We start from the raw sequence: 25,682 nt of genomic DNA on the forward strand, positions 1-25,682 counted from the left end.
ATGTTAAAAAACTAACCAGATTTATTTGGAGGACAGCAGTATCATATATGTGACAGTACTACCTTGGGAATAATACCCAAGTCCACACATTTCACTCCCTTTCTGTGATCTCAGTAGCTCAGGGTATCGCTTAAGATGTTTACATGTCCATACTTCCACTTCGATACTGATTCCTGTATCGATACCCACTTTTAAATGCAAACCAAAAATGAGTGTGAGGTGCTGGAAGTGGGTGTGTTTACTGACTGCAGAGTAATCAATAAAATAAAAAATATGAATATCTAATTTACACAACCGATCAGCAGTCTAGATTTTTTAACAAATGCGCTCACTGGCTCTCTAGCACTTATATGACAGACTGCTTGGGTGGATCATTCTACCGAATTAGTTTAACCTGCAGTCCCACAGTAAAAGCTATTAAAAAATATATTCAGACATTAGATATTTACAAGGCTTATGTTATGAACAATTTAAAACAAAGGCATTAACAGAGATAGTAGTAAACTACATAAACATAAAATCATCATTTTGTAGTTTCTATGGGGAGGAGTCTGTCCCAACCCCTGAATTTCAACATGTGAAAACAATACTTTAATTTTTTGTGTTTTTTCGATATTTGTTTTCTTTTGAATTTCTTTTGAAGTGAAGTTTAAAGATTTAGACTTATCATAAGTTAAATGTGTCTCAAAGTCTGAATGTTAAGAATTGACACTACCGACTTCTGTTTTCTACTACTTTCTACAATTAAGTAAACGTTTTTGCATTTTGATGAAAAATGATCTGATTTTATGTGTGTACAGTTATTCAAAGCCATGTTTGGTAGTCATGTACTGAGTTATGTTCAAAATTAGCTGTCACTCCTGAACAGGAGTCAAACATTTGATAAAGTTTTGGTAGTGTTATGATTGGAATCTTCAATCATTTTTAAAATAAAATATACATAATGAAGGTATGGAGCACTCGATACAAAAGGATTTCAGTCTAAAGTCCAAGCCTATTAAAAGTCTGACGTGTTTTGACTGTACAAGTTCAGTAGGTTGATCCAGGTATGGCAATTTGGTATTGAATAACTGAAGTTTTCAGTACTTGGTAGTGTTGAAGTAATTTAGTCTGTGCCATAAAATTATCGATTTTCGAAGTTATAAGGAAAATTTAAATCCGGACTGCTTTCTGGCCTAATATGGGGTGGCCAATCAGAATAGAGTTTATTTACATATATCAGCCTTAAAGGCACAGTAACAAAACAGCCTGTTTAATTCTAAGGGATAAAGAGAGGTTGAAAAATTATCCTGTAAAAATGAATTATGGCTGTTTTTTTACATAACTTTACACAAATATTATAAGTGAATTCCAGGAAAAAACAGGATGAATGTAAGATATGGGCCCTTTAATAATAGTTTGGAAAAGATAAATATGCAGCTAAGAGTCACATATATACCCAAAGTAGTGGGACACATTGGGACTGTTTAAGTGTAAGAAAACTTGTGCAAGAATGTTTGAGAGTTTAAGCTGAATGGCTGGTTAGGCCTCATAATCTGAACTGTGTTTGGGTGTCCTGTCCCTCCTCAATGCTGCACAGCGTCCCGGCGCCACTCCCGCTCCACCAGCGCCCTGACAGCGGGCGACACTCTGCAGACAGGTGACCTGCATGTCCCACCGGGTCACTCCAGCATGTGACCATCGCACTGTCCAGCTCCACACCCACAGGGGGAGCCACATTTCACGTTTCACACTTCACATCTATGTGTTTCGTCATTTTGTAGCCCAGAGAAAGTATTTCGCAAAAGGCTGTGGTAAACAGAAATGTTTGGCCCCGTATGTTTTTCAGTAAAGCAGGACAGTACGATTTTCCTTATTTTGGCATGACATCAACTACAAAGTGACACAACCTCAGAGGTCCATAGGAAATGCGGTTAGCTGTACGTAACACCTTGTCTTGCAGCTCATCCAGGAACATCTGTTTACATTTTTTTAAATGTGCAGAATGCATTTATGAATTTTACCGTCTAGATTTTAGTCTAACAGTCGTGATTACATCTGCCAGCTGAACTGGGCTCTGTAAGGTGTGAAGTGTGAAAGTTTTTGTTTTTTGTTTTGTTTTTGATTTTGTATATTTTTCTTTATATCATTTGTTGTATAGTTGATGAATTTATGATTTTATGTTTGTAATGTTTATGCTGTGATTCAGTTGTTGTGTATTTTGAAATGGCACATTGAATATGTCTTTATTTGCGATCTGGTAATTGTTTCTATTAATTTGGAGCTTTAAAGCTACAGTCAGTCAAACAATAAAGCTGAATTAGGTCTGAAACAATGATTGTCTACTCAATTAAATCAAGAACATTTTTATTACACAGGATAAAAACATACAGATTGTAGCATAAAGCATCAAATTGGCTTTTATATACATACATATTTTTGTGCTTTTGGGGCCTTTTGTTTTCTGGTGGTATAAACTGTGGTTCTTTTAAGATTTTTTTGTAAACAATATTGCTAAAGGATATTTTTGTGAACACAATATTGCATATATTCAACCCCTCTCTCTCTCTCTCTCTCTCTCTTTCTCTCTTTCTCTCTCTCTCTCTCTCTCTCTCTCAGATCCGTTTGGTCTGATCCATCAGGCGCGTATTTCTGCCTCAGTCAATGCCATGCGGATCCTCAACACTGGCATGGAGGTTGAGGCAGCAGTGGCTGATGCCCTGGTGAGATTTCACAAGCATTTGTCTGCTTCAGTTTTAACTCCTTAAACCTTAGACTTACTGTTCAGTTAATTCATCATAAGACATATTGTTTATATTATGAAACTTAAAGTCATATGCAGGCGCCCCTGGTCAGATAATGTTTTATTATATTTCTTTTAAATAAAAAGTTAACACATCCTCTACAGAGCGCACACTTCTGCACATTTTAATGCAAAACTGCTGTTTATCTGCTGAATTTAACATTGAAAAAAATAATAAAACATAAAATGTAGCCTGTGCAAAAGTTATGTTTTATTTTCTTCCAAAATGTTAAACTCAGCGAATAGCTAGAAACTGCACTAAAATTTGCAGACCAAACATAGTTTGACCAGGGATGTTCAAACTTTTGCATACGACTGTATATGTATGTAGCTATGATAGTAGGGAACCGAAATGTAAGTCCGTTTATGGGCGTTTAGAGTTTAAGGGGTTAAAGCAGTTCATTCAGTGCCTTTTTTGGTTGTAGGGGAAACAGACACGTAACACATAACACTAGTGGTTAGCATTGTAGCGTTTAACACCAGACCTGTGTAATCCTGAACTGAAAGCCCTGCTGATATGTGGTTGTCTTTGCTTTTCCCTTTCTGGCTATCTTAAATCCCATCAGCTTTTAGGAGACTCCAGGAATAAGGTAGTATTTTATTGATGTATGACCGCGTCTCCCCTTTCTCCATCCATATCTTCATCATCTCCAGATCTCATTTCCAGTACAGAAAGACTTTGCATACAAAATGCAAGACATTACCTATAAAATGTGCTCTTACAAACTGATACACTTTAAAACATACTGACTTAAATGTTCTGCATGTAGGGTTGTTTTCACACCTGCCATATTTGGTGGTTTTATTTGTTTTGTTATGACAAATGTGAACATTCCACCTGTACCCGGGTGCACACTGACCAACTCAGCCATGGTCTTACAGGTCTTGGTATATTTCCATTAAACCTTGGTTCTGTTAACTGCCGGTAGTAAAGCAATTTGTAGCAATGGTCTGTACCAAATGAGGGAATTCAATATCAGAGCATGCTTTCATCTTCTTTAGCATCACTGCACTGTCTGCATAACCTGCCTGTTTAACATGTAACTCTGAACAGACACTCATATTGTTCTAGCAACATGAGCTGCAGCTTAAAATATCAGACAAGCAATAAAATAGTACTGTACTGTGCACAAGTCAGCGACCACGCTTTATTTATATAATTTCCTGTGAAGTTATTCATTTTTCAGCATCAGAAAAAAAGCAGAACACATATATTTAACAGAAAATGAATGTAATATCAAATTAGGCCAATCTTTCCCGTTATTACATCTTCCATTCTTTTTAGGAGACTTGCTTTTAATTTTTCAAAGAAATATCCAGCAATATTTTTTCCACACCTCCAAAGTTCAGTCTTAGAAGTTCTTAGAACGTTCCATTTTCTGCTTCTCAAAATCCCAGTAATCCCAAACACATTTAAAGATGTTGAGATCTGGACTCTGGCGTGGTCAGTCCATTGTTTTGAGAACACCAGCAGCTTCTCTGTTTGAGTTCGATTTCCTTTTCTCAGTGAGGGCTTCTGACAGCTACACATCCTTTCAGAATCATAGCATTTAGTTTTCCTGAATAATGAATAGCCTATACTTAGTGGTGGTTTTGACTGGACTTAATACAATGATATGCCAGTGAAAGTAAACAAACATGAAAGTATTCAGAATGTATGGCAAGCAGAATGTATTCCTGCCAAATTCCGGACCAATCAACGAACACCCTCATGTATAATTTATCACACTGCATTGTGAAACCAACCAATTTTTAGCAGACCAACTAGGTGTGAAAACAGCTTATGTTTTTTGCCAGTAATCATCAATCCACTGCATGCCTCTGTCCTCATGACAGCAGATCCTCGAAAACTTGCTGCATGCATTGAACTTCAATACTAAGTATAATACTCTGATTATACAGAAGTCCTATTGTCATCTCTGTCATTCTCTTTGGTCCATAGCGGAGGCCCATGCGGCAACGGTATGAATCTCCTGGCATGTACTCGGATGATGACGCCAACAGCGATGCGTCCAGCGCCTTCTCGGAGCGGTCATACAGCTCACGCAACGGTGGAGTCCCACACTACCTGCGGCAGACGGAGGACGTAGCCGAGGTCCTAAACCACTGTGCCAGCTCCAACTGGTCTGAGCGCAAAGAAGGTCTGCTGGGCCTCCAGAACCTTCTGAAGAGCCAAAGAATCCTCAGGTACTAATATTAAATCTTTTTTATCAGGAATTGTGTTGTTTTTTTTTTTTGACCTATTGTGACCTTTCTTCATTGGTGCAATTCAGGGAGTTTGGGTACTGGTGGGCAGTATACATCTGTACTAGTGTACCACTATTGGTGTCATACAACATCTGAGTTTTTGGGTTTCTTCGTCCAGGTGAGTTATTAATAGGGAGTTTGTCCTGCTTTGCTGCAGTAACAGCTTCTACTCTCCTGGAAAGACTTTACACAAGACATTGGAATATTACTGGGAAGATTTGATAGCATTCAGCCACAAGAGCATTAGTGAGGTCAGGTACTGATGTTGGATGATTAGATCTTCATCACTCCAGCTCATCCCGAAAGTACTGGATGGAACTCCATCACTACAGAGAAGAGTGTTCCACTGCACCACAGCCCAATGCTTTATACCCCTCTAGCTGATTCTTGGGATTGAGCATGGTGACCTTCATGCTCATGTGCAGCTGCTCTTTGTGTGTCCTATTCTATTGCCAATGCTTTCCTATGGAGATTATACAAGCTGTGTGTCGACAGTGAGTGCCCATTAAAGTAGCTGAATTTTCTAATTAGAAGGAGTGTTTGGATACGTTTGGACATAGTATGCTATTTGCTGGATGCTTCAGATTGTTATGAAAGAACATCTTTCTGTATGGTTAATGTGTACAACACCATTTAAGGTTGCTTTTACTTGAATTTGAAGAGAAGCAAAACAAGCAGTGACATGGTTTGTTGATTTGAAGTGAAAATAATTTCTCTACAGAGAACACACATTTTGTACAATTTAATGCACAGTTACTGTTTATTTGCTGAATTTCACATAATAGGATAAAAAAACATCAAATGTGGCCTGTGCAAAAGTATCATTTTATTTATAATATATATAATATACACTAAAATGTGCAGAAAAATGTCATATCTAACTGTCCCTGTTGAGGATGTGTACTGACTCTCACTTATCAGAACGCATGGGTTCATGTCATCTGATAATGTGATACTGAGGTATATTTGGAAAATCGGTTGGAATGAATTTTATCAGTACCACTCCTGGTTAGCAGGCCAGACAAATTCTGAGTTACAAGCAACTGTGTAGTCAGTAGTTCTTGGTTATAACCAGTTCTTATAGGATTGATTAATACTGGCTGGTATATAAATCCAGGCAAATGGTAAAGGAACATGATCTGCCTGATTTTTGTGGTTTATTTATGAGATCTCTCCTTCTTTCAGCCGTGTGGAACTGAAGAGGTTGTGTGAGATTTTCACCAGGATGTTTGCAGATCCTCACAGCAAGGTAAGTCACTTCAAAAAGGCATCCTTCATTAATTGTCAATAGTTAATGACTAGTAGTAATCACTCAGTTACTTAGTTGTCTGGTACTGAGTTATCTAAAGTACACAGTGTTGTGATACTAACATAATGTTTGTTTTCTTGCATGTTCTTGCCTTGGTTTGGATTGGGGCATCAGAGAGTAAGTGTGGTTCTTTGTGTCAGCATTCTCTGTCACTTTAATTACTAATTTGTTTATGAAATATTTGGCTTTTTATGTGACACATCATAAATATCTGCTCTGTTGGCAGGTGTTCAGCATGTTCCTGGAGACGTTGGTGGACTTCATCACGCTGCACAGAGATGACCTGCAGGACTGGCTCTTTGTGCTACTCACACAGCTGCTGAAGAAGATGGGCGCTGACCTCCTGGGCTCTGTCCAGGCCAAAGTGCAGAAAGCCCTGGACGTCACCAGGTCTGACCTCCATCCTTCAGTTCTCTAGGATTTTTACCAGCTTCTAACATAAACACACAAAAAAAGTATCTACATTTTTTCTTCATTCCTTTTCTCTCCTCCTCTCAGGGATTCTTTTCCGTATGACCAGCAGTTCAACATCCTTATGCGCTTTATTGTCGATCAGACGCAGACCCCAAACCTCAAGGTTGGTGGACTTTGATGTCACTTAGTGATTTTCCATAGCTTTAACTGTGTTCTCTAATTTGTTGCAATTGCCTGATTAGTGAAGATATAAATCTATCATTATAGTCCCCTCTAATTTGTCCTGGTTGGGGTGATCTGAGCTGGCTGTCTCTGTTGTGTAGGTGAAGGTGGCCATTCTGAAGTATATAGAGTCCTTGGCTAGGCAGATGGATCCCACAGATTTCGTGAACTCCAGTGAGACGCGACTAGCTGTGTCCCGAATCATCACCTGGACGACGGAACCCAAAAGCTCAGATGTCAGAAAGGTGGGTGTGTTTCACAACTGAGCCTGATATCCAAACTTGGTGTGAATGCATGAACTAAAAATTTGAAGTTTCAGCACCTCAGTAGCTGCTACTACTGCAACATACAGTACTTTTTAGAAGTCAGGCATGTGTCACTTCCCACTCTGTAAAAAATCAGCATCGAAAATGAAGAAAAATACAACCATATCAAGAATGAGTTTACTTCATTCAAATAAAATTATCTGTCAGTATGGTGAGAAAATTTTACTTGAAAAGATGTTGAACTGTAAATTATCTTAATATCATAAAATCAGTAAATATTTGATTGGAATTAGGACTAGATTTAAGTTGCTTTATTTTCATCCAATAATAATAACAGGAAAAGTAATTTAAAATGAGCCAAAACTAGTGTATTAATCTTGTTTTAAGCATTTTTAAACCTCATTCGATACAAAATTTCTTGAAATGACAACGCCTGGTACAACTTTACAATGAGACTTATAAAAGGTGTAGGAATGGTTTAAAATTTGTTAATTAATGATTATTAATTAGGTCGTAAACACTTTAATGTCACTAATAAACAGTTATAACTTCTGGCTCAACTCTGGGGGAACCATGCTTTAAAATAGACAACGATGTTTTAATGAAAAAAACATTAAAATAATCTGTTTTATTATAAGAAATATTTATTTCTTTATGCCAAAGAAATGGAAGATTAAAAAGGACATAATTCACCCGCTCTTGAGTTGCAAAAAATAGCAAAAAAATTAAGGTTTAACAAGCCAGAAAATCTTGAAAATAGTTAGTAGAGCATGCTTTTTTATTTTAAGACTAACAGACTAGACTAGATTTGTATGTATAAGATTATTCAGCTGGCTTGAAAGATTTTGAAGCTCTCCGCTTTGAAAGAGTATATAAGAATGCAATGTTTTAAAATGTTTTTATTTTAATTAAAAATAGTAAAGGTGTCTTGAAATTTGTTTTTTCATAGCAGAGACCTTTAAAACAAAGTTTCTTATTTTATTTTAAGAAATCCATATAATTCAGCTAATTTATCTAAATATAATAATTGTGGACAAATCTAAATCTAGTCTAGTCTGTTAATCTTTAAAAAAAAAGCAATATAATAATAATAATAATAATAATAATAATATATATGCTCATGTTAAAGATTTTCTGGCTTGTTAAGATTTCACTTTTTTCATTGAACAGCAGAGTTTAAATAATCTAGATCAGGATCAGCTTGGGGCTGTGATAGCCATTCACCCATAGTCATTTGAGTCGTGTTTAGTCCCCTACTTCAGCTGTCCTGACCCTGTGTGTGTGTGCGCTGTACCCCCAACACTCAGACCCTCCATAGCTGGGTGAGTGAGGAGCTGTCGGTCAGGCTCGGCTCCCTGGCCTCTTTGCCCGTGGAGGGCAACCTGGAGGAGAGATGCAAGCAGGTAGTGTCTTCTGACTATTGATCCCCCTGACCGTCATGCATGACCTGCCATGCTCAAGTTTCCTGCTCTGTCTGACAACCTTCAAGAGGACGTTTCTCTCTCCCCGTTTTAAGATAAACGACTTAACATCTCCTCTGTGAGACGAACGTGTAAAGGGCTGTGTTCTTTCATAAATGTGTACACTGCAAAAAAATGGTATCTTGGCAAATGAAAGTCTAGTCGATATATCTAACAAGCAAAACTGCCAATGTAGTGAGATCATTTCACTTAATAAACCCACTTAAAACAAGTAACAGTGTCTAGAAATAAGTTGGCTAATCTTATAATAAGCTTCCAGTAATCTCAAAATAAAAAATATTAGATATATTGAATAGATTTATGATAATTTCATTTGTCAAGATACCATTTGTTGCAGTGTATATGAGTATGTGATTCTGCTATGATGCAACGCTTTCATCTGGTTAATATCTAACGATTCTGGTGCTGTGGAAGAGGTTTGATGATATATTTAACCAGCAAGCATGTCAGCTTAAGTTGTGGAATCTAACAGTTTCTTCTAATCTCTCTATGGTTTTAACACTGCTGTCAACTTGAATAGATATATTATTATAGTAATATTTACCCTGCCTTTAGTCAGAATAAGTGTCTATATCATCTATGTTCTGCAGAAGATAGTTTAATAGACATGAACGAAATATACAGTACTGTGCAAAAGTCAGAGACCATTTCTAATTTATTTAATTTCCAGTCAAAATGACCATTACGTCCAAGTGTTTCATATTTAAACAGATATTTCTGAGGAGATTATATTTAAGATAATCCATTAATATAAGCAAGAAGAAAGTCAAAGGACAGTAAGTAAAAAAAACAGTTTTGAAAAATGATTAAAAGATACATAGAAAATGTAACTCCTCACAATCATGCAAGTGATTGCTGTAGACCCCAAAACTGTCCCCATCAGATGAACAGGACTTAAAGCTTTCATCTTTGAGAGAGAGGAGAAAATCAAGCTCCACTGTTGATTCAGATCTGAAAAAATCCACGTTTCTGTCCATCCTTCCACTGTGAGAAGACGACTCACCACTATGAGTCTGAAAGAATGTTTAGCTGTTAAGAAGCCTAACTGAGAAAAGGAGACGGACAAAAAGAGGAAAATTTGCATAAAAAAGAAGCATAAAATGCACCCAACTTATAAGACTGAACTTTGGAGGTGTGGAAAAATACCCCTGCAGATTTCTTTGAAAAACTGAAAGCAAGTCTCCTGGAAAGCATAAAAGCTGTAATAAAAGCGTGAGTGGTCACACTAAATTCTAAAAAAGTTTGATGTTATATTTGTTGAGGCTTCTGTGTAATTTTCTGTTAAATGTTAAAGTAATTAAAATTACACTTAGTGACCATTTTGACTGGAAGTTAAATAATGAAGGGTGGTCTCTGACTTTTGCCTGGCATCATAAATTCTGCAGAAGGTATTCCATTCACTTCTTTGACTATGTGGGCTGGGGCCACTCTTCACTGACCAAGCCTGTTCTGTCACTATTCCATCTTTTACTCTTGTGATTCCTTCTTTCAGAAGGAAACGCTGTATTTTGCCTTGGTGACTTAATTTCCTTCACTTCTAGATCAAGGAAGCGGTTCGTGCTATCTCTCACAGTTAGCCCGTTAGCCTTCCTCTTACTGTAGTCTGAATGTGTGTTGCAGGCGGCTCAGATGGTGCTGATCTCTCTGTTCGAGCTGAACACTCCAGAGTTCACCATGTTGCTGGGAGCTCTGCCCAAAACCTTCCAGGATGGAGCAACCAAGCTTCTGCACAATCACCTGAAAAACTCCAGCAACGCCTCAGCCATGGTACACTCTCCACCCTCTCAAGAGCACAATTTAACCCCTCAAACCCCAGCAGTGCCATGCAGTTATTAACATTAAGGCTCATTATCTAATACAACCCATTTAGATTTCACTATGCTATAATGGAGCTAATAAACAGGGGTCGGTGACATGGCAAAAATATACTATCACGATACTTCAAGAACTTTTCACAATATAGTGTGCTATAATATATATTTTTTTTGACATCTGATAAGTTGGAACAGTCAGGAAAGAGCCAGTAGTGCCACATTTAAAAATACTTCAATCCAAAACTATGAAGACAGTGATTTGTATTCAGCATTTCACATTCTGCCCTGCACTAATTCCAAATAAACAGGACCAGTTATGCTCTCTGCAATGAAACATGCAGTTGGTCAGTGTTCTTTAAGTCCTGATGATATCCACAAAATGCTCATATTATAACATATTGTGACATAATTCATGATGATAACGATATATACTGTCATATTGCTCAGCCCTTATAAAGCCAAAAGAATTTTTATGCGAAGAGAACTGATGAAACATGACAAACAAAAGAGCAAATAAAGCGAATCCACTAAAAATGCTGGGAAGCTTCACTCCCGGCACTCTGATGTTTATATTGTTTAAGACTTTATTTATTGTTATAGTTTAGGCTTTTTATTTAAGTTCCAAGAAAGGTGACAGCTACAGTTGATAACCAGCAACAGAAAAAATGTATATATGTCATGGTGCACATTTTAGTAATGTACAAGTAACATGTAGATAGATTGCATCATTCAAAGTGGGGTTTGAGGGGCTGACAATATACCAATTAGGAAAGCAGACTCTTTTTTTTCTGTTGACAAGCTCATTTCTTTCAATTTTAAGGGTTCACCAAGCAACATTGTGGGCCGCACCCCTCCACGCCTCTCTAGCAGCCGCACCAGTCCTCTGACGTCAGCCACAAACTGCTCCCACGGAGGCCTCTCGCCCAGGTACCCTACTACTGCTCCAAAAGCCACAAATGCTTTGACACACAGAGTGGCCCTTACTTCAGCACTACTCCAGCACATTGGTCCAACTCATATACACTGCAATACTGCAGCAGTCGTGAATGAGATACAGCACTAAACAGCCTAGAATTTGTATGTGGGTGTGATTGCGCGTTCTCTTGCATAATTTTTCTAATATGCAATTAAACTGTCTTTTGTGGGGCAGCTAAGTTGTGTTGTCTTTTATATCTTCTCTATAGTTAAGACTAAATTTTAGTTTTGCGCTTAAGCTTGACTCCTCCCATCTGCATGTACTTCTTGACAAGTTTACCCAGCTTTGCTTTTTAAACAAAATCCATAAACAAGTACCGAATCCACAATAAAGCATAAAAAATAAAAAACAAACATTTATAAAGGCTTACTCTAATAGGTATTGTTTTTTATAAAGGCTACTTTGACATCAAGTTAACATAAAATCTGTGTTAAGTGACAATTTTTTTCTGACACTGGGTTGTATCATGACACTTTTTCAAGTGAAATGACATTGGAAGTTGTAACAACTGACAACATAACACTGACAGCATAAATCTTATACATGGTGAAATGAAGCTTACTCTACCTATAGGCCACAGAAAATGCTTTTTTGAACGTGTCTTGTTATCGACATTATATCTCTGTGACATCCGCTGGGCTCCAAAGTCTGTCATTTCATCCCAGAAAGTGTCATGACAACCTAATGCCACCAAAAAATCTGTCACCTGACATACATGCCATGTCAATATCAATAGCCGTGTTTACATTTTTGCCAATCTAATTGAATACATTCCGATTATAGATCAAGACTGAGGTGTTTGTGCTCACTCTACTCAACAATCTGATGGAAATCTCCGTTTACATGCACACTACAAGTAATCCAATTCAAAATTACACATATGCGTAGCATACCACTTAGTGTAGACATTACCATGACAACAAGCATCACATGAGTCCAGTGAGATAAGCAACAGTGAGCACACCCACACACTCTCATCTTGTAAACCGCTTATCCTTCTGGGTCGCAGGAGGAGCTGGTTTCTATCCCGGCTGTCATTTGGCGGAAGGCACAGCAGTGAGCCGTGCTTGTGTTTTTAATTGCTTTAAAATGATGTCAGACTCAGGAAAACGTACTTCACATGTACTTATTAAGGACGCGGTGAGAGGAAGACATCATGCTCTGAGACACATAAGCTGGATGACTGTAACCACTGGATAAGCATAAACTTTGTCTCCTCTGCAGACCAGTTTCTGCTCCCGCCATATTGAAAGTTATAAACCTTTGCTATGACTCAACGCACATGCGCAGAACCTACTTGAACTTTCCGCCTGGGAATGCAATCAGATATAGGCGTTTACATGTTTATTATTCTATTTAACGGATTATTTACAGGATTACCCACCTCGTTCAGTCGGATAGAAATTGTATTCCGAATGGCCTCAATCGAACTGGTCTATTCCGATTGAGTTGTATACATGGATGTATTTTATTCAGATTGGCCTATTAGTCGGATTATAAATGGATTAGTAGGCTGCATGTAAATGTGCCTAATGTTGGCAAATGCTGCACCTTTGACAAAAGTGTTTATAAATGTTTATGTAGGTCTATGTCAGTCATCATGAAGAGCATATGTAGGTATCTACATGTGTATGTAGCCTTATGAACTGCACTACAGTAAAGTGTTCCCATAAAACGTAACCCATAAAAAAAGCCCAAATTGTGGATATGCCACAAATCACAATTCATTTCATTAACAATCAAAATCAGTACATATGAGTGGTTGGCACATTGAAATCGCCAAGATGGCAAATCCCATCTTTGTTTATGGATTTTTGCTACAATTTAACACATACTTATTCTATTCTAATAGTGTGTATGTTACCTTTCTAACACACAGGGCTTTAGTTGAGGCCTAAAGCCACTTTTCCTCTGCTTTCCTCCTTTCCTACTACTTTCTTCTCTTTCTCTGTTTTTCCTCCTCCCTGCTTCATCCCTCGTTCCTGGCTCAGTCGTTTATGGGGCTGGAGCTCGAATGGTCCCTCAAAGCCTCCGTGTCCCTTCACTCCCCCTCCTCCCCCTGGCCCCGCCACCCCCCCTCTCCGGGCCCTGCGCCGGGCCTTCTCGCCCAGGTAACACACATCTGCCCGGTGGTCACAGTGTGGGGACAGGGGCATGGAGGGGTCACTCACCCCTATACAATAGTCATTCATTACACTTTGCATTTCCTGTGGGGTCTTGAGGAAGTACGACATGTAGTCATGTTGACTAAAATGCCTAATTTATAAATCATAAAGTGACAGTTTGTCAAAAAAAAATCTGATTTCCACAGTTTCAGCCTTAACCTGAATGTAGTCCATTAACCAAGACATGCTTGATATTGTATGTCATTATTGTATTAAAACTACAAAGTACACTGCAAAAATGTATATATTTTTTATTAGTGTTTTCTATTGTCAGATTTGTTTCAAGCATTATTTCTAAAAGCAAACAGAATCACGTGGCCTTCTTGCTTTCTTTGCTCCCATGTTCATTTCAGTGTTAGAAACAGTCTCAAAATAACCAGAAAAAATAGTATATTGCTGTTATTATTGTTACTACTACTAGTAGTAGCAGTAGTATCTGCTTATGCTTCTGGACATAACATCAATGTTCTTGACTGCACTTCCTAAGATAATAATGATAGTAATAATAGCTTTTAGACGGTTCCAAATTCTGAAACGTATGTGGGAGCAAAGAAAGTGATAGCAATGAGTTCAATAAAGCTTAATCTTTGTCAAATAAAAGGAAAAACAAAAGAAAACCACCCCCAGCCTGAAATGTGGACTCCAAACATGACTGATAGACTACATTTGACGTAAGGGGGAAATTTAATTTTTCACTTTTATTTGTAACTTTTCATCTATTTATCACTTTTCATCTATTTACATCACATCAGTGCCCATCATAACACATTGATTGACAGATTGGTTTGAAATCTGTACCATACAGCTCCTCTCTCTTCATACTGTGACTTCTCTCCAGCCTCGGTCTTGACTTGGATTCGCCTCTAACGGTCTTGACTACAACACTTGTTCTGGTGCTGCTTTTCCTCACAGTAGTTTTTGACCACCTTTGCTGTGGTTCTGTGCTGTGTGTGTTTTGCTCTGCATGAGACCGCAGATTAAATTTCACATTAAAGCTCCAATCAGGAGCTGCTGTATACAGCATTTGGCAGATGTTCCTGTCCAGAGCGACTTAGAATTTTTAACAAATGTAAAGTTGGAAGTCTTGACCAAGTTCTCTTATTGGGTATATCATGGTGTGCTTGACTGGGCAGGAAACTGAAACCTAGACTAGCAGTGTTACCCACTATGCTATAAAAACCTATACTGCCAGTAAAATACTGCAGTATCAGATCAAATCCAGTCAAATGCAGTTGCATCTCATGGTATTTTAACATGTAGTGCTTGAGAACCACAGTGATTGACGTGGTCAGAAGGTGAGACACCATCATTATCTACAAGCTCAGTCAGTCAGTAGTCCTAGTAGAGCTGTTTTTGACTGGGGCTGAACTAAATGCTCTGACTTTTAGGGTTCAGTCTTTTCACACTGTTGGTTTTGTTGTTGTGTTTGTGTGTCGATGCCCACAGCATGCTGGAGTACGACACAGAGAACATGAACTCAGATGAGATCTACAGCTCTCTAAGAGGAGTGACAGAGGCCATTCAGAGCTTCAGCTTCCGCAGCCAGGAGGACAGCTTTGAGCCAATCAAACGTGATGCCAAGAAAGATGATGCGGTGAGCTTCAGCGCAGCTTTATATAAAAAAAATCTCACTTTTAAAAAAGCATGAAACTGAATTGAGCAGTTTCTCAACGCTCCTTCCATAGAGATCGACCCACTATCTCATACTTATTACACACCAAAGTACTATTCATTATGGATTAGTTTTACATGAGGAGGTGGGGTAAAGTCATTTTACTGGTGATTTTAGTCCCCTCAGAATGCACCATGCCAACCATTTTCACAGACTGCGCATGTCAGTGCAGTAAAGATTCTGGCACCTTTCACCTACTATAAAACAAGCAATAGAAATTACATCAGATTATATTAATTCTGTGCAAACTGACATTCTCTGTGGCTAAAATCAAGCTGACATGTGTACCTCCCTGAACATAGAATTTAAACGTAGAAATTGCAGAATAAAACGATTGATTTTATGTAGTGATATTGGCTGTGAATTCCCAAGCTAATGATAATGCTAACGACAGTGCATTCACTGCAAGACCGGTGGTCAAGATAAACAGAATAAAAGCTAAATTTATTGTTTTGACAAGTTTTCTGTTCTTTTTTGGAGTAAAGGTAGTGCACAGATTGTTTAACCACCTATTGCAATTGCAGTACATATTGTAGCAATTGTAGCACATAACTTTGTCAAAGTATCTAAATTTATAGTGCATTATTCAGTTTCAAATGATTTTAATATTGTAGCTGTGTAGAAGGTCACACTTCTTTAATAGATCAGGTTTTGACATGAAATCATGCTACATGTGCAATGAGGTACATGTAACAGACAAATCATTGAGTGTGTTTACATGCATTCAATAATCCGATCATAATCGGACTTCTGCAGTTATCTGATTATTCAAATGGTCATGTAAACAGCACACTCCTTAGATTTCTTACATTCCTTAGATCGGAGTAAGGTCTAGAAATCCGATTAAGAAATCTGATAAAGAGAGCTGGATTTTAGCTCAGTAATCAGATTTCTCAGTGCATGTGTACTCTTACTCGGATTTCTTTCTTTTAAGTTTAGCTCAGCCAACTTTAGTCATATTACAGAACTACACCCAGGCTATCCTAGCAGTATGACCTTTCACACACATACAAAATTAAAAAAACAAATAAAAGTTTGAAGTGAATGAACCCTTAAAATTCAGGAATGTTGCCAAGGGTTTCTTTAGATTGAATTGGATTGTTCTGTGCATCTGTAAAGCTTGTCAACTATCTATGAAAGAGCGAATTTATTGGTGGAACATGGGTGGGCCAGCTATTCTGTCTTTTCCCCTTATGTTTTGTCTGTATTCCAATACATTTGATGAAATATCTCCAAACAGAAAAGCAATAATAATATTTATGTTGTCACTCAGAAGTTTATATGGAGTTCACAGTTTGTTTATGTCTGTATGTCCTTCTTCATATCTCTCTTCCTCTCTCTCTCTCTCTCTCTCATCAACACACATACACATACTTATGAATACTCAAACACACGCAGTGTGGCGTGGCGTCCTCTACTGCTGACCCCCGGCTTGCTGCGGACGTGATGGAGGGCGGCAGGATGGCTCTGGATAATAAAACCTCGTTACTGAACACGCCATCCCCCCGGCAGTTCCTGGGGCCCAGAACACGAGAATACAACCCCTACAACTACACCGACTCCATCAGTGCTTACGACAAGGGGGCCCTGAGGGAGGCCATGTTTGACGATGATGTGGAACAGTTTCGGGATGGTAAGGCCTTCATGTATTTGTTTATGTTGTGGTACATTTTAGTTGCCAGAGTGCAATAAAGCTGAAGTCATTACTGTCATAAGAAAACTTCTTACCTCAGAAACGATAATTAGGAGGAAATGGAAAACAGCGTTCTTATTGTCTGTATGCAGTCATATGCAAAAGGAATATAAAATGTGCTGTAACTTGCTGTGTTCTTTCAAATAAGTGACAGTAAGTTAGCATATCCTCTACAATGAACACACTTCCGCATATTTTAATGCACTATTGCTGATTTCTTTATTGGAAAAAAACAAAGATTGTGCAAAAGTTATGGCACATTTCATATTTGTTTTCATATTTGTAAAACTAAGGAAATAAATAGAAATTGTGCATTAAAAATTGCAGAAAAATGTCATATTTGAGTGTGTTCTCTGTAGAACATGTGCTAACTTATTTTCACTTAAAAAATCAACAAAACATATAACTTGACCAGGGTGTGCAAACTTTGCATGTGGCTATATAGTAACTGTCACATTAGTTAAACTCAAACAACAATCTCACAGTGTTTAATAATATACAGAATGTAGGACTATGACCGGGTAGCCCAAAATTCTCTGCGGTTGTGGTTTTTAGTAATTACCTTCTATTTTTCATATTTTTCATTTTTTTCTCTTCATACAAAATGTTGTTGTGTTGTTTTATTCTCATGCTAAATGTTTCTGAAAAGGTTTGGATTTATTTGACATGTGTTTGTTGTTTAAACATGATGGTGTTTTGTATTCAGATTCATCTGTTCAGCCTAAACAGGGAGTGATATAAGTGTTCCCAAGCCAAAAAACATTGATATTTACTGGCCATGTTTTCATGGATAAAACTGTGGTTTGTCAGTTTTGGCTGGATGGATTTATGAGGTTTTCTTATGACAGTGATAAAGTTTCATGTAATCATCTTTTACTATGTAGCATGCAGTACATCCAGGTACAACAGCATTAAACAATTCTCTGCTTTAGGTCGTCGGCAAGATTTTGGTGAAAACAAAATTATGCATACGAAGAGTTACTCTGCTGGTAATATTTGTTTTTGTGTTCTCACTAATATGAGTTTCAGTGCTGTCTATGCAGTTTCATACTGAAAGTGTGTTTTTATCGTCATTGGTCAGGGCCCACGCAGCACTTGGAGCTGGTTGGTGACCTGCTGAAGGAGCTGTCCAACCACAGCGAGCGTGTGGAGGAGAGACGAGCGGCCCTGCTGGAGCTGTTGAAGGTTACTCGTGACGACAGTGTGGCCGTGTGGGAGGAGCATTTTAAAACAATGCTGCTTCTGCTGCTGGAGACGTTGGGGGACAAAGATGTGAGTGAAACATTTTACAGTGCATATACTCTTAATAATACAGTATACTCTCTGTATACTATATTATAGACAGAATTGTAGAGCAAAAAAATAATTTATGCATAGATTCAGGGCCACACTGAAAGTAAAGTGCCTGAAAGAATGAATTGAATGTAACCTACATTTTGTTGTTTTCCTGCTCAGCACACCATTAGGGCGCTGGCCCTGCGTGTTCTGAAGGAGATCCTGCGCAGTCAGCCTGCACGCTTCAAAAACTATGCAGAACTCACCATCATGAAGACGCTGGAGGCGCACAAAGACTCCCACAAAGAGGTGAGATACACACTCCCCTTCTCAGGCAAGATCATGGAAAGGCCTTCTAAGCTGGGGGTACTGAAAGTGTAAGCAGCGTACAGCATGCAAAGGTTTGTGCATCCCTGGTCAAGTTCACATGTTTTGTTGATTTTGAAGTGAAAATAAGTTAACACATCCTCTACAGAGAACACACTTCCACACATTTAATGCACAATTGCTGTTTATTTGCTGAATTTAACATACTGGAGAAAAAAAGAAACATAAAATGTGGCCTGTGCAAAAGTTATGGCACATTTTATATTTTATTTTGTTTCTTCCAATGTGTTAAAGTCAGCATATAAATAGAAATTGTGCTATCAGATTTTCAGAAAAATGCCTTATTAAAGTTTGTTACCTGTAGTGTACCTGTAGGATGTTTTAACTTATTTTCACTTAGTAATTTGACTGGGGGTGGTCAAACCTTTGTATATGACTACATGATGCACACAGCAACGTCTTACAACCGAACATCGCTGGTCCTCATAAACTTTGGTTTAAAAGCACACCCAGGTCTGTTCTATCCTCAAAACACTTAATTTTTAGGTTATTTAATTGTATTATTTTTAGCAGTTCTGAGTGCAGCTAAATACTGAAAGTAGGAGGGGTGTAGGACCTTCAGCCCCCATAAAACTTTCTGGGTCTCTGCCTACAGGGCTGCACAGTAAAATGAATGCATTCAGGAATGCATTATTTCAGAAATTAAACATAACTGCTCTGTTGGTAATATGAAGCAGGAGGTGTAGTTTATGCAGCAGTTGAACCTAATCTCGTCTGTTGGTCAGGTGGTACGCGCTGCAGAGGAGGCGGCCTCTACCCTGGCTGGCTCCATCCACCCGGAGCAGTGCATTAAGGTGCTGTGTCCCATCGTTCAAACTGCAGACTACCCTATCGACCTGGCTGCAATTAAAATGCAGACCAAAGTCATTGAGCGCATCCCCCAGGATTCTCTACACCAACTGCTGCCTGACATCATTCCTGGCCTGCTGCAGGTGCCCACTCACACATACCCAAACACACATGCCTGCACATTTACTTTTGCATACACAAATCATTAAAACATCTCCTTCTGATAAACACAGCCTTGCTGCTACAGGTACTCACAGCCTTTAAAACACCTGTTACAGGTACTCACAGCCTTTAAAACACCTGTTACAGGTAAACACAGCCTTTAAAACCTTCAAGTGCACACAACTTTTAAAACACCTGTTACAGGTACACACAGTCTTTAAAAAAACTGACACAGGGACACACAGCCTTTAAACCACCTGGCATGAGTACACACGGCCTTTAAAACACCTGACACAGGTGCACACAGCCTTTAAAACACCTGACACAGGGACACACAGCCTTTAAACCACCTGGCATGAGTACACACGGCCTTTAAAACACCTGACACAGGTGCACACAGCCTTTAAAACACCCACTATAGGTGCACATAGTATTTTACACACCTGCTAGTGGTGCACACAGCCGTCACTCCTTTCTTTGTAATTTTTGACTATGTGTGTGTTTCAGGGCTATGATAACACTGAGAGCAGTGTGCGGAAAGCCAGTGTGTTCTGCCTGGTTGCAATCTATTCGGTGATTGGGGAAGATCTGAAGCCACATCTTGCTCAGCTCACTGGTAGCAAGGTAAAGATGTAGGAAAACTAAGAACTCCACTCCTGTGTGTGTGTGTTTATGAGTGTGTATCAGTTGTGTACATTTGTTCTTTATTACTACTGACTGTGTGAGCAGCCATGTTAATTTGAAATTTGTTAACCAATCAGGTTTTTTTTCTCTGTGGTATCTAAGTATTAAAGCTAAGCGATTCCCATTGGTTGGGACTTCAGGAACTGAACTGAAAGTCTAATGTGTCAGACGTACATAATTAGGGACTGACAGTGGAACCAACCATGGTTTTAATTTACAGTGTGTGAAACCAATTTTGTGAGAACAAAAATCACTTTAGGACATCTTGAAGTCCTAGAAATGTCACTGACTGCGAATACCAGTGGTAGCCTGACCAGTGTGTTTCAATCAGATGTTAGAAATGGCAAACAATGGTAGATCTAAGCTAGGGCTCTTTACTTGGTCACAGTAAAACTGCTACATGCAGTAGTAAAATTTCTATAAATGTCTGTTACAAGCCTCAAATAAAACATGAAATGTCCATTACAAGATTCAAATGTCTCCATTTTATCTAGAACAGCCAAATTGCCAGTAGCTTTGGACTAGCATACCTTGATGTTTATGGCCAGAACTGAAGGCCTAGCACAAATAATCACTAAAAACTATTCAAATCAATTCTGACATTGCAAAAGTTATGTAGTTGAACCACCTTCAGGCTTTTTTTACAGCCCCAGTGTGACTATATGTGCATGTATGTGAGTGTATTAGTTGCTAGGGAATGTAAAAACATCTCCCTCCTTTTTTCACTATGACACGCTAATAATCCTCTCTTCTTTTTTCTTGAAATCGTTCCCTGACAGATGAAACTGCTAAACCTGTACATCAAGAGAGCTCAAACGACCAACAGCAACAGCAGCAGCTCCTCTGACATCTCTTCCCACAGTTAAATCAACCAATCATCTATTCCAGCCCCAGGCCAACCATAGCCTCCCTTCCAGTTCAGTTCAGTCCTGCTGTAAAGGCTCTTTTACCTGAGTGTATCTCAAAACAACTCAACAATCTGGTGTCGTCTATTAGCCCCTTAAGTTCTAAGGAGTTGTTTGTAGACGCACACTACAATTCCTCACTCATAACTACAAAAAAATAACACATTAAGCTTGCAGGTTAATGGTTAATTGTACATTTGAATCACTCAGTTGCCCAAAGTCATTTATGTTTTTCCCAAGAGGTGTACTACGATAGTAATTTATTAATTAGAGCCCGACCGATATGAACATTTTGTGGCCGATACCGATATGGATTTTAACAGACTAAAAATTGTGATAACGGATAATATCTGCGGATAATATTATTAATTGGTTGGTACATTTTAGATTTTCATTTTATACTTTAATAGTTTTCGGTTTATTTCAACAGATCAACAGATTTATTGACACGTTGCTGTTCTCAGCTGTCACAGTTCTTAAACTTAAATAAACAGCAGAAACTCACAGTTCCATTATTTTAATATTTTAAATATTGCAGCGCTGGGAGTGGAGCCATAGTGCTTTGTGGACGTTTCTGTTAATTACCTCATTTTTCATTAGCTCTCTTCTTAACTTTTTGTAACGTGATGTTTGTGGTAAAGGTTAGGTTTATATACCTTTTACATGGTTTTGTGTAATTATTGTATTATTATTGTATTATGACATAGTTTTGCTCTGTCACCAGGAGATACCTATCCCAGTGGCACTATAATCCGAAAAGTTACTTGTTTTCTGTGTGTTATCAGCCGTATTTTCACCAATACCGATAACACTGCAGGCTGTCGACATCAGCCAACCAAAATATACTGATATTAGGAGCCAATTGAAGTATCAGACAGACAATATTTATCACAGTGAGGAATTGAAGTCGACTTGTCGCCAAGTCCTTAGAGTTAAAGGGGTCAAAGAAGGATTTCATTACATCTTCACTTTTGCATCCATGTTTCAGTGGGACTGGACTGGACTGCTGTGTTACTGTACTCACAAATGTATGTGTCTGATGTATCATACATTTGGGAGAGCAGTTGTGCCTCAGTCCAGCTGCCTGTTTAGCTGTATTGTCCAGTAAACCCTTAAGAAGCATCCTTGCTGTGTTTCTCTGAAGGTCTTTTTTGACGTCATTCTGTCACTACTTTGTAATAATAGCTACTTTTTTCTCATATTTGGGGACTGATTTACTTTAGCCTGTCACACATATTACAATTGCTTGCACATACAATCCAAGTAACAAGATTGGTTGGCTGAAGAAAACATTCTGACCAATCACCTGCCATGTTACTGTTTGCTTGTGTGAGCAGCTTCAGTAAATCAGGCATTTTTATAGTGAATGTAAGGACTGGTGGACATTCATTCCCTCTATAGGCTTAGTAGTGGACATCCTAATCACCGCTGCCTCTGACTTCTGGAACATTCTCTTTGTGCATGTCAAGTATTAGGAACTATGTTCATTTTTTGGGGCATTCAAACCTATATATGCAAGAACAGAGATTGTATTTGTACAGTAATTGTTTCATTTTACCCAAGTGGAAGAGAAAAAAAAAACAAAGATGAAGGATGAATTTATTCCCTGTTCAGTCTGTAAAAACATATATATAGAATATTTCATCTCCCATTCCACCTCTTGTTTTGCTTGATGATCATTTGGCTGGTCCAGTGACTTGAGAAGAAGGCCGAAATATGAAATACTGCAAAATTCCGAAGATAAAACTACTTTTATTGCCTTTAGGTTTGAAGACCAAGATAATTTAAGGGGTGTCAATTCAAAGAAAGCCTTGTTCACAGTCTGTCTTAATGACATTTTAAGGCTCAAAGACAACTTCTACAAAATTTCAATCAAGCTAGCTCCTTTAATCAAGCTGTGTTTGGTCATTCGCAAATTAGAAATACCACTACAAAATGGCTTTAGTTTTGTTTAAAGGGATCGACAGGCTCTGATATTACATGCTTGATGAAATTCTAAAGTTTTTAGAGCAATAATGCTAATGAAAATGATCCAAATTGGATTTACTGTTAGTCAAACCACTGTTAAAACCCAATTTTATGGTTTTTGGAAGGTGTGTTCCTGTATGGTCTTGTAGAATGTTTAGGGCCCTTACAACATTTTTGAAGCTGCTTTGAATCGAACCATAGCTCTTTAAATATTATACAGTGCTGTTGATGAATGTTGAGTCTTTTTATGTGTTAACATTGCTTTACTTAACTATTTAGGCCTTACCATGTACCGGCATCCACAAAACATTGCCTGAAACGTTACTGTTTTCTAAAATGTGAAGATGCCTCCGTCGTATTAAAATCGACTGGGGACTGAAATGGTTCCAAAAAGTTCTCGTGTCCAGCCTGGAGCTTGATCTCTTGCCATCCTGCTACACTACGTGTAGCTGTTATGCTGGGTAAACGGTGGTGAATCGTAAAATCTGACCAGACATTTTCCAGCACAGAATTTCCCATGTTTGTATCACTAGCAAACCTGATGAAAAAATAAAGATACTAACATTCAGAATAAGTCATAAAATTACAGAATAGGAATAGTTCAATCATAAAGGCTAACATTGCTAACAACAAATAAAAGCCAACAGCTACCAGTAATTGGTGGCTCCCATTCACTGTTAGTCGTGTTAGCGTAAGAAAAAAACAGTACTAAGTAATAGTTCAGTCAAAAAAGCTAATGTTGCTAACAGTAAACGGAAATAATCAGCCACAAGTTAACATCATGCTAGTGACATGCTAACTGTGGCATCTATTCACTGTTAGCCTTGTTAGCATCAGGAAAAAAAAAACACAATTTAAGTAATAGTTTGGTCAAAAAAGCAACTATTGCTAAATAGTATACGAAGGCAAAGAGATACCAGTCAGAATTATTCAAATGGCAACATGCTAGTTCGTGGTATCCATTCACTGTTAGCCACATTAGCATGGTTGATTAAGCTATTCTAGTAAGACAACTTATTTTAAAGTTTTATCTGTAATTGACTTTGCTGAAGAGTCCCTCCTGCATGCAAGTGGATGCATGCGTGTTTTAGCGGTGCCTCTTTGTAAGAACATCTCTGAATTTCAACATTCTGGATCTGTCCCTTCTACCGTAAACACACAGTACTGTTACGATTTGTGCAGTAAGCGACTTCGTACTGTATGTGAAGCTAAGTGAACTAATGTAGGTGACAGAGTAATAAGTCTCCTGGGTGTCTGTATAGTGTAGATATGTTTACATGTACACTTTTTGCATAGAGCGCTATTTGCAAACCTGCTAGCATCCCAGACTTACAAACCTCTCAACACAAATATACCTTCCTATTCACTACTAATAATGAAAGCCACCTCTTATGTTCATGCAACTTCGTTCGTTTGAGCTGCAGATAAGGTTGTGTGAGTGTATGTGTGAGTATGCGTGTGTGCATAAGAGAAAAGCCAGTGTTTCATAGACGACTGTTACTATTGCAAGTACAACGCTTTATCGCTTTTGCTGACGTACTGAAATGTTAGACAATGCCACCTCTTGCTTACTGCGCATGCCTTTTGTTTAGCTGCTCTTATTTAATATATCCATATCTGTATTTATATATTTGTTTTATTTGTGAGCTTTACAGCAACTGTACAGAAAGACCCTGTTTTTGTTAACTTTCACCTGTGATAGAATTTGCAATCTGTAAACTTCATTTGCTCTAGATAAATGAAACCTCAGAGTTTTCCACCCCTCAGTCCCTGAGTCCTTCTTAAAGCACTGTTGGATGTACTGTACATTGTCGTGTTTATTGGGGATGTGAACGGGTAGTTAAGTACTCGGTTTACCGTCCGAGGTGCCGGTATTCGAATAACTTACTGAAATCACTATTCGGGCATTTACGTTGCATCACAGGAAGACAGAACTTCAGTGAAACGTGACTGTTTTACTCATATATTTGATTGAGTATGTTGTGTTATACCAAAGATTATATAAGATGAATCAAGATGGTGCATGGCTTTATAAATAAATTGGGTCAAAGGGGTTCAGTTCCTGTCTGCGCAAGTCTTGCATCAACTGCTTCGCCACACTTCCTGGGCAGATATCTGAACAAACTCAACACAAAACTGTTTTTTTTCTTAAAATCAGCTCATCAGAAAATGTGTTCAGGCTCAAAATACTCACAAGACCCCACCAATCACAAGTGGCCAAAATTTTTCTGTAATCTTGAAGAGGAAAAAATAATCGTGAACAGACTCAAGTCCCTGTTGTCTGCTTAAGGGAACAACCCTCCTGGTTGCCAAAACCATATGACTGTGTTTTGGTAAACATTTTGACATGGCGGCTCCAGAGAACTTGTAGAGATGAGAATTCCCACTCTCCAATGTCTTCTGGGTTTCTCAAACGCTAGAGGGCGCTCCCGAGCGAGTCCAAAATGAATGGGTTGATATAGAGCATTTAA

General features: G+C 38.3%; 1 protein-coding gene across 4 annotated transcripts in view; it reads left to right on the forward strand.

Annotated features, from left to right (window-relative positions):
- The window catches only part of LOC118819477 (CLIP-associating protein 1-B), a 90,730-nt gene extending 65,753 nt beyond the window's left edge, over positions 1 to 24,977 (forward strand). For 2 of the 4 annotated variants that reach the window (XM_036587289.1, XM_036587290.1), the window contains 18 exons: positions 2,599 to 2,702; positions 3,349 to 3,372; positions 4,725 to 4,969; positions 6,215 to 6,278; positions 6,453 to 6,455; positions 6,565 to 6,728; positions 6,837 to 6,915; positions 7,076 to 7,219; positions 10,342 to 10,488; positions 11,356 to 11,462; positions 15,123 to 15,270; positions 16,747 to 16,981; positions 17,974 to 18,030; positions 18,123 to 18,313; positions 18,497 to 18,625; positions 19,429 to 19,635; positions 20,162 to 20,278; positions 21,118 to 24,977. In XM_036587289.1, coding sequence (XP_036443182.1) covers positions 2,599 to 2,702; positions 3,349 to 3,372; positions 4,725 to 4,969; positions 6,215 to 6,278; positions 6,453 to 6,455; positions 6,565 to 6,728; positions 6,837 to 6,915; positions 7,076 to 7,219; positions 10,342 to 10,488; positions 11,356 to 11,462; positions 15,123 to 15,270; positions 16,747 to 16,981; positions 17,974 to 18,030; positions 18,123 to 18,313; positions 18,497 to 18,625; positions 19,429 to 19,635; positions 20,162 to 20,278; positions 21,118 to 21,204 — 2,252 coding nt within the window. In that variant the 3' untranslated portion in view covers positions 21,205 to 24,977. Of the gene's footprint in view, positions 1 to 2,598; positions 2,703 to 3,348; positions 3,373 to 4,724; positions 4,970 to 6,214; positions 6,279 to 6,452; positions 6,456 to 6,564; positions 6,729 to 6,836; positions 6,916 to 7,075; positions 7,220 to 8,547; positions 8,644 to 10,341; positions 10,489 to 11,355; positions 11,463 to 13,502; positions 13,623 to 15,122; positions 15,271 to 16,746; positions 16,982 to 17,973; positions 18,031 to 18,122; positions 18,314 to 18,496; positions 18,626 to 19,428; positions 19,636 to 20,161; positions 20,279 to 21,117 lie in introns of all 4 variants that reach the window. The other 2 variants (XM_036587285.1, XM_036587291.1) reach the window with 2 other exon arrangements.
- Positions 24,978 to 25,682: the final 705 nt, after the last annotated feature.

The sequence above is a fragment of the Colossoma macropomum genome, unplaced genomic scaffold (assembly GCF_904425465.1).
Source record: "Colossoma macropomum unplaced genomic scaffold, Colossoma_macropomum, whole genome shotgun sequence".
Lineage (NCBI taxonomy): Eukaryota > Metazoa > Chordata > Actinopteri > Characiformes > Serrasalmidae > Colossoma > Colossoma macropomum.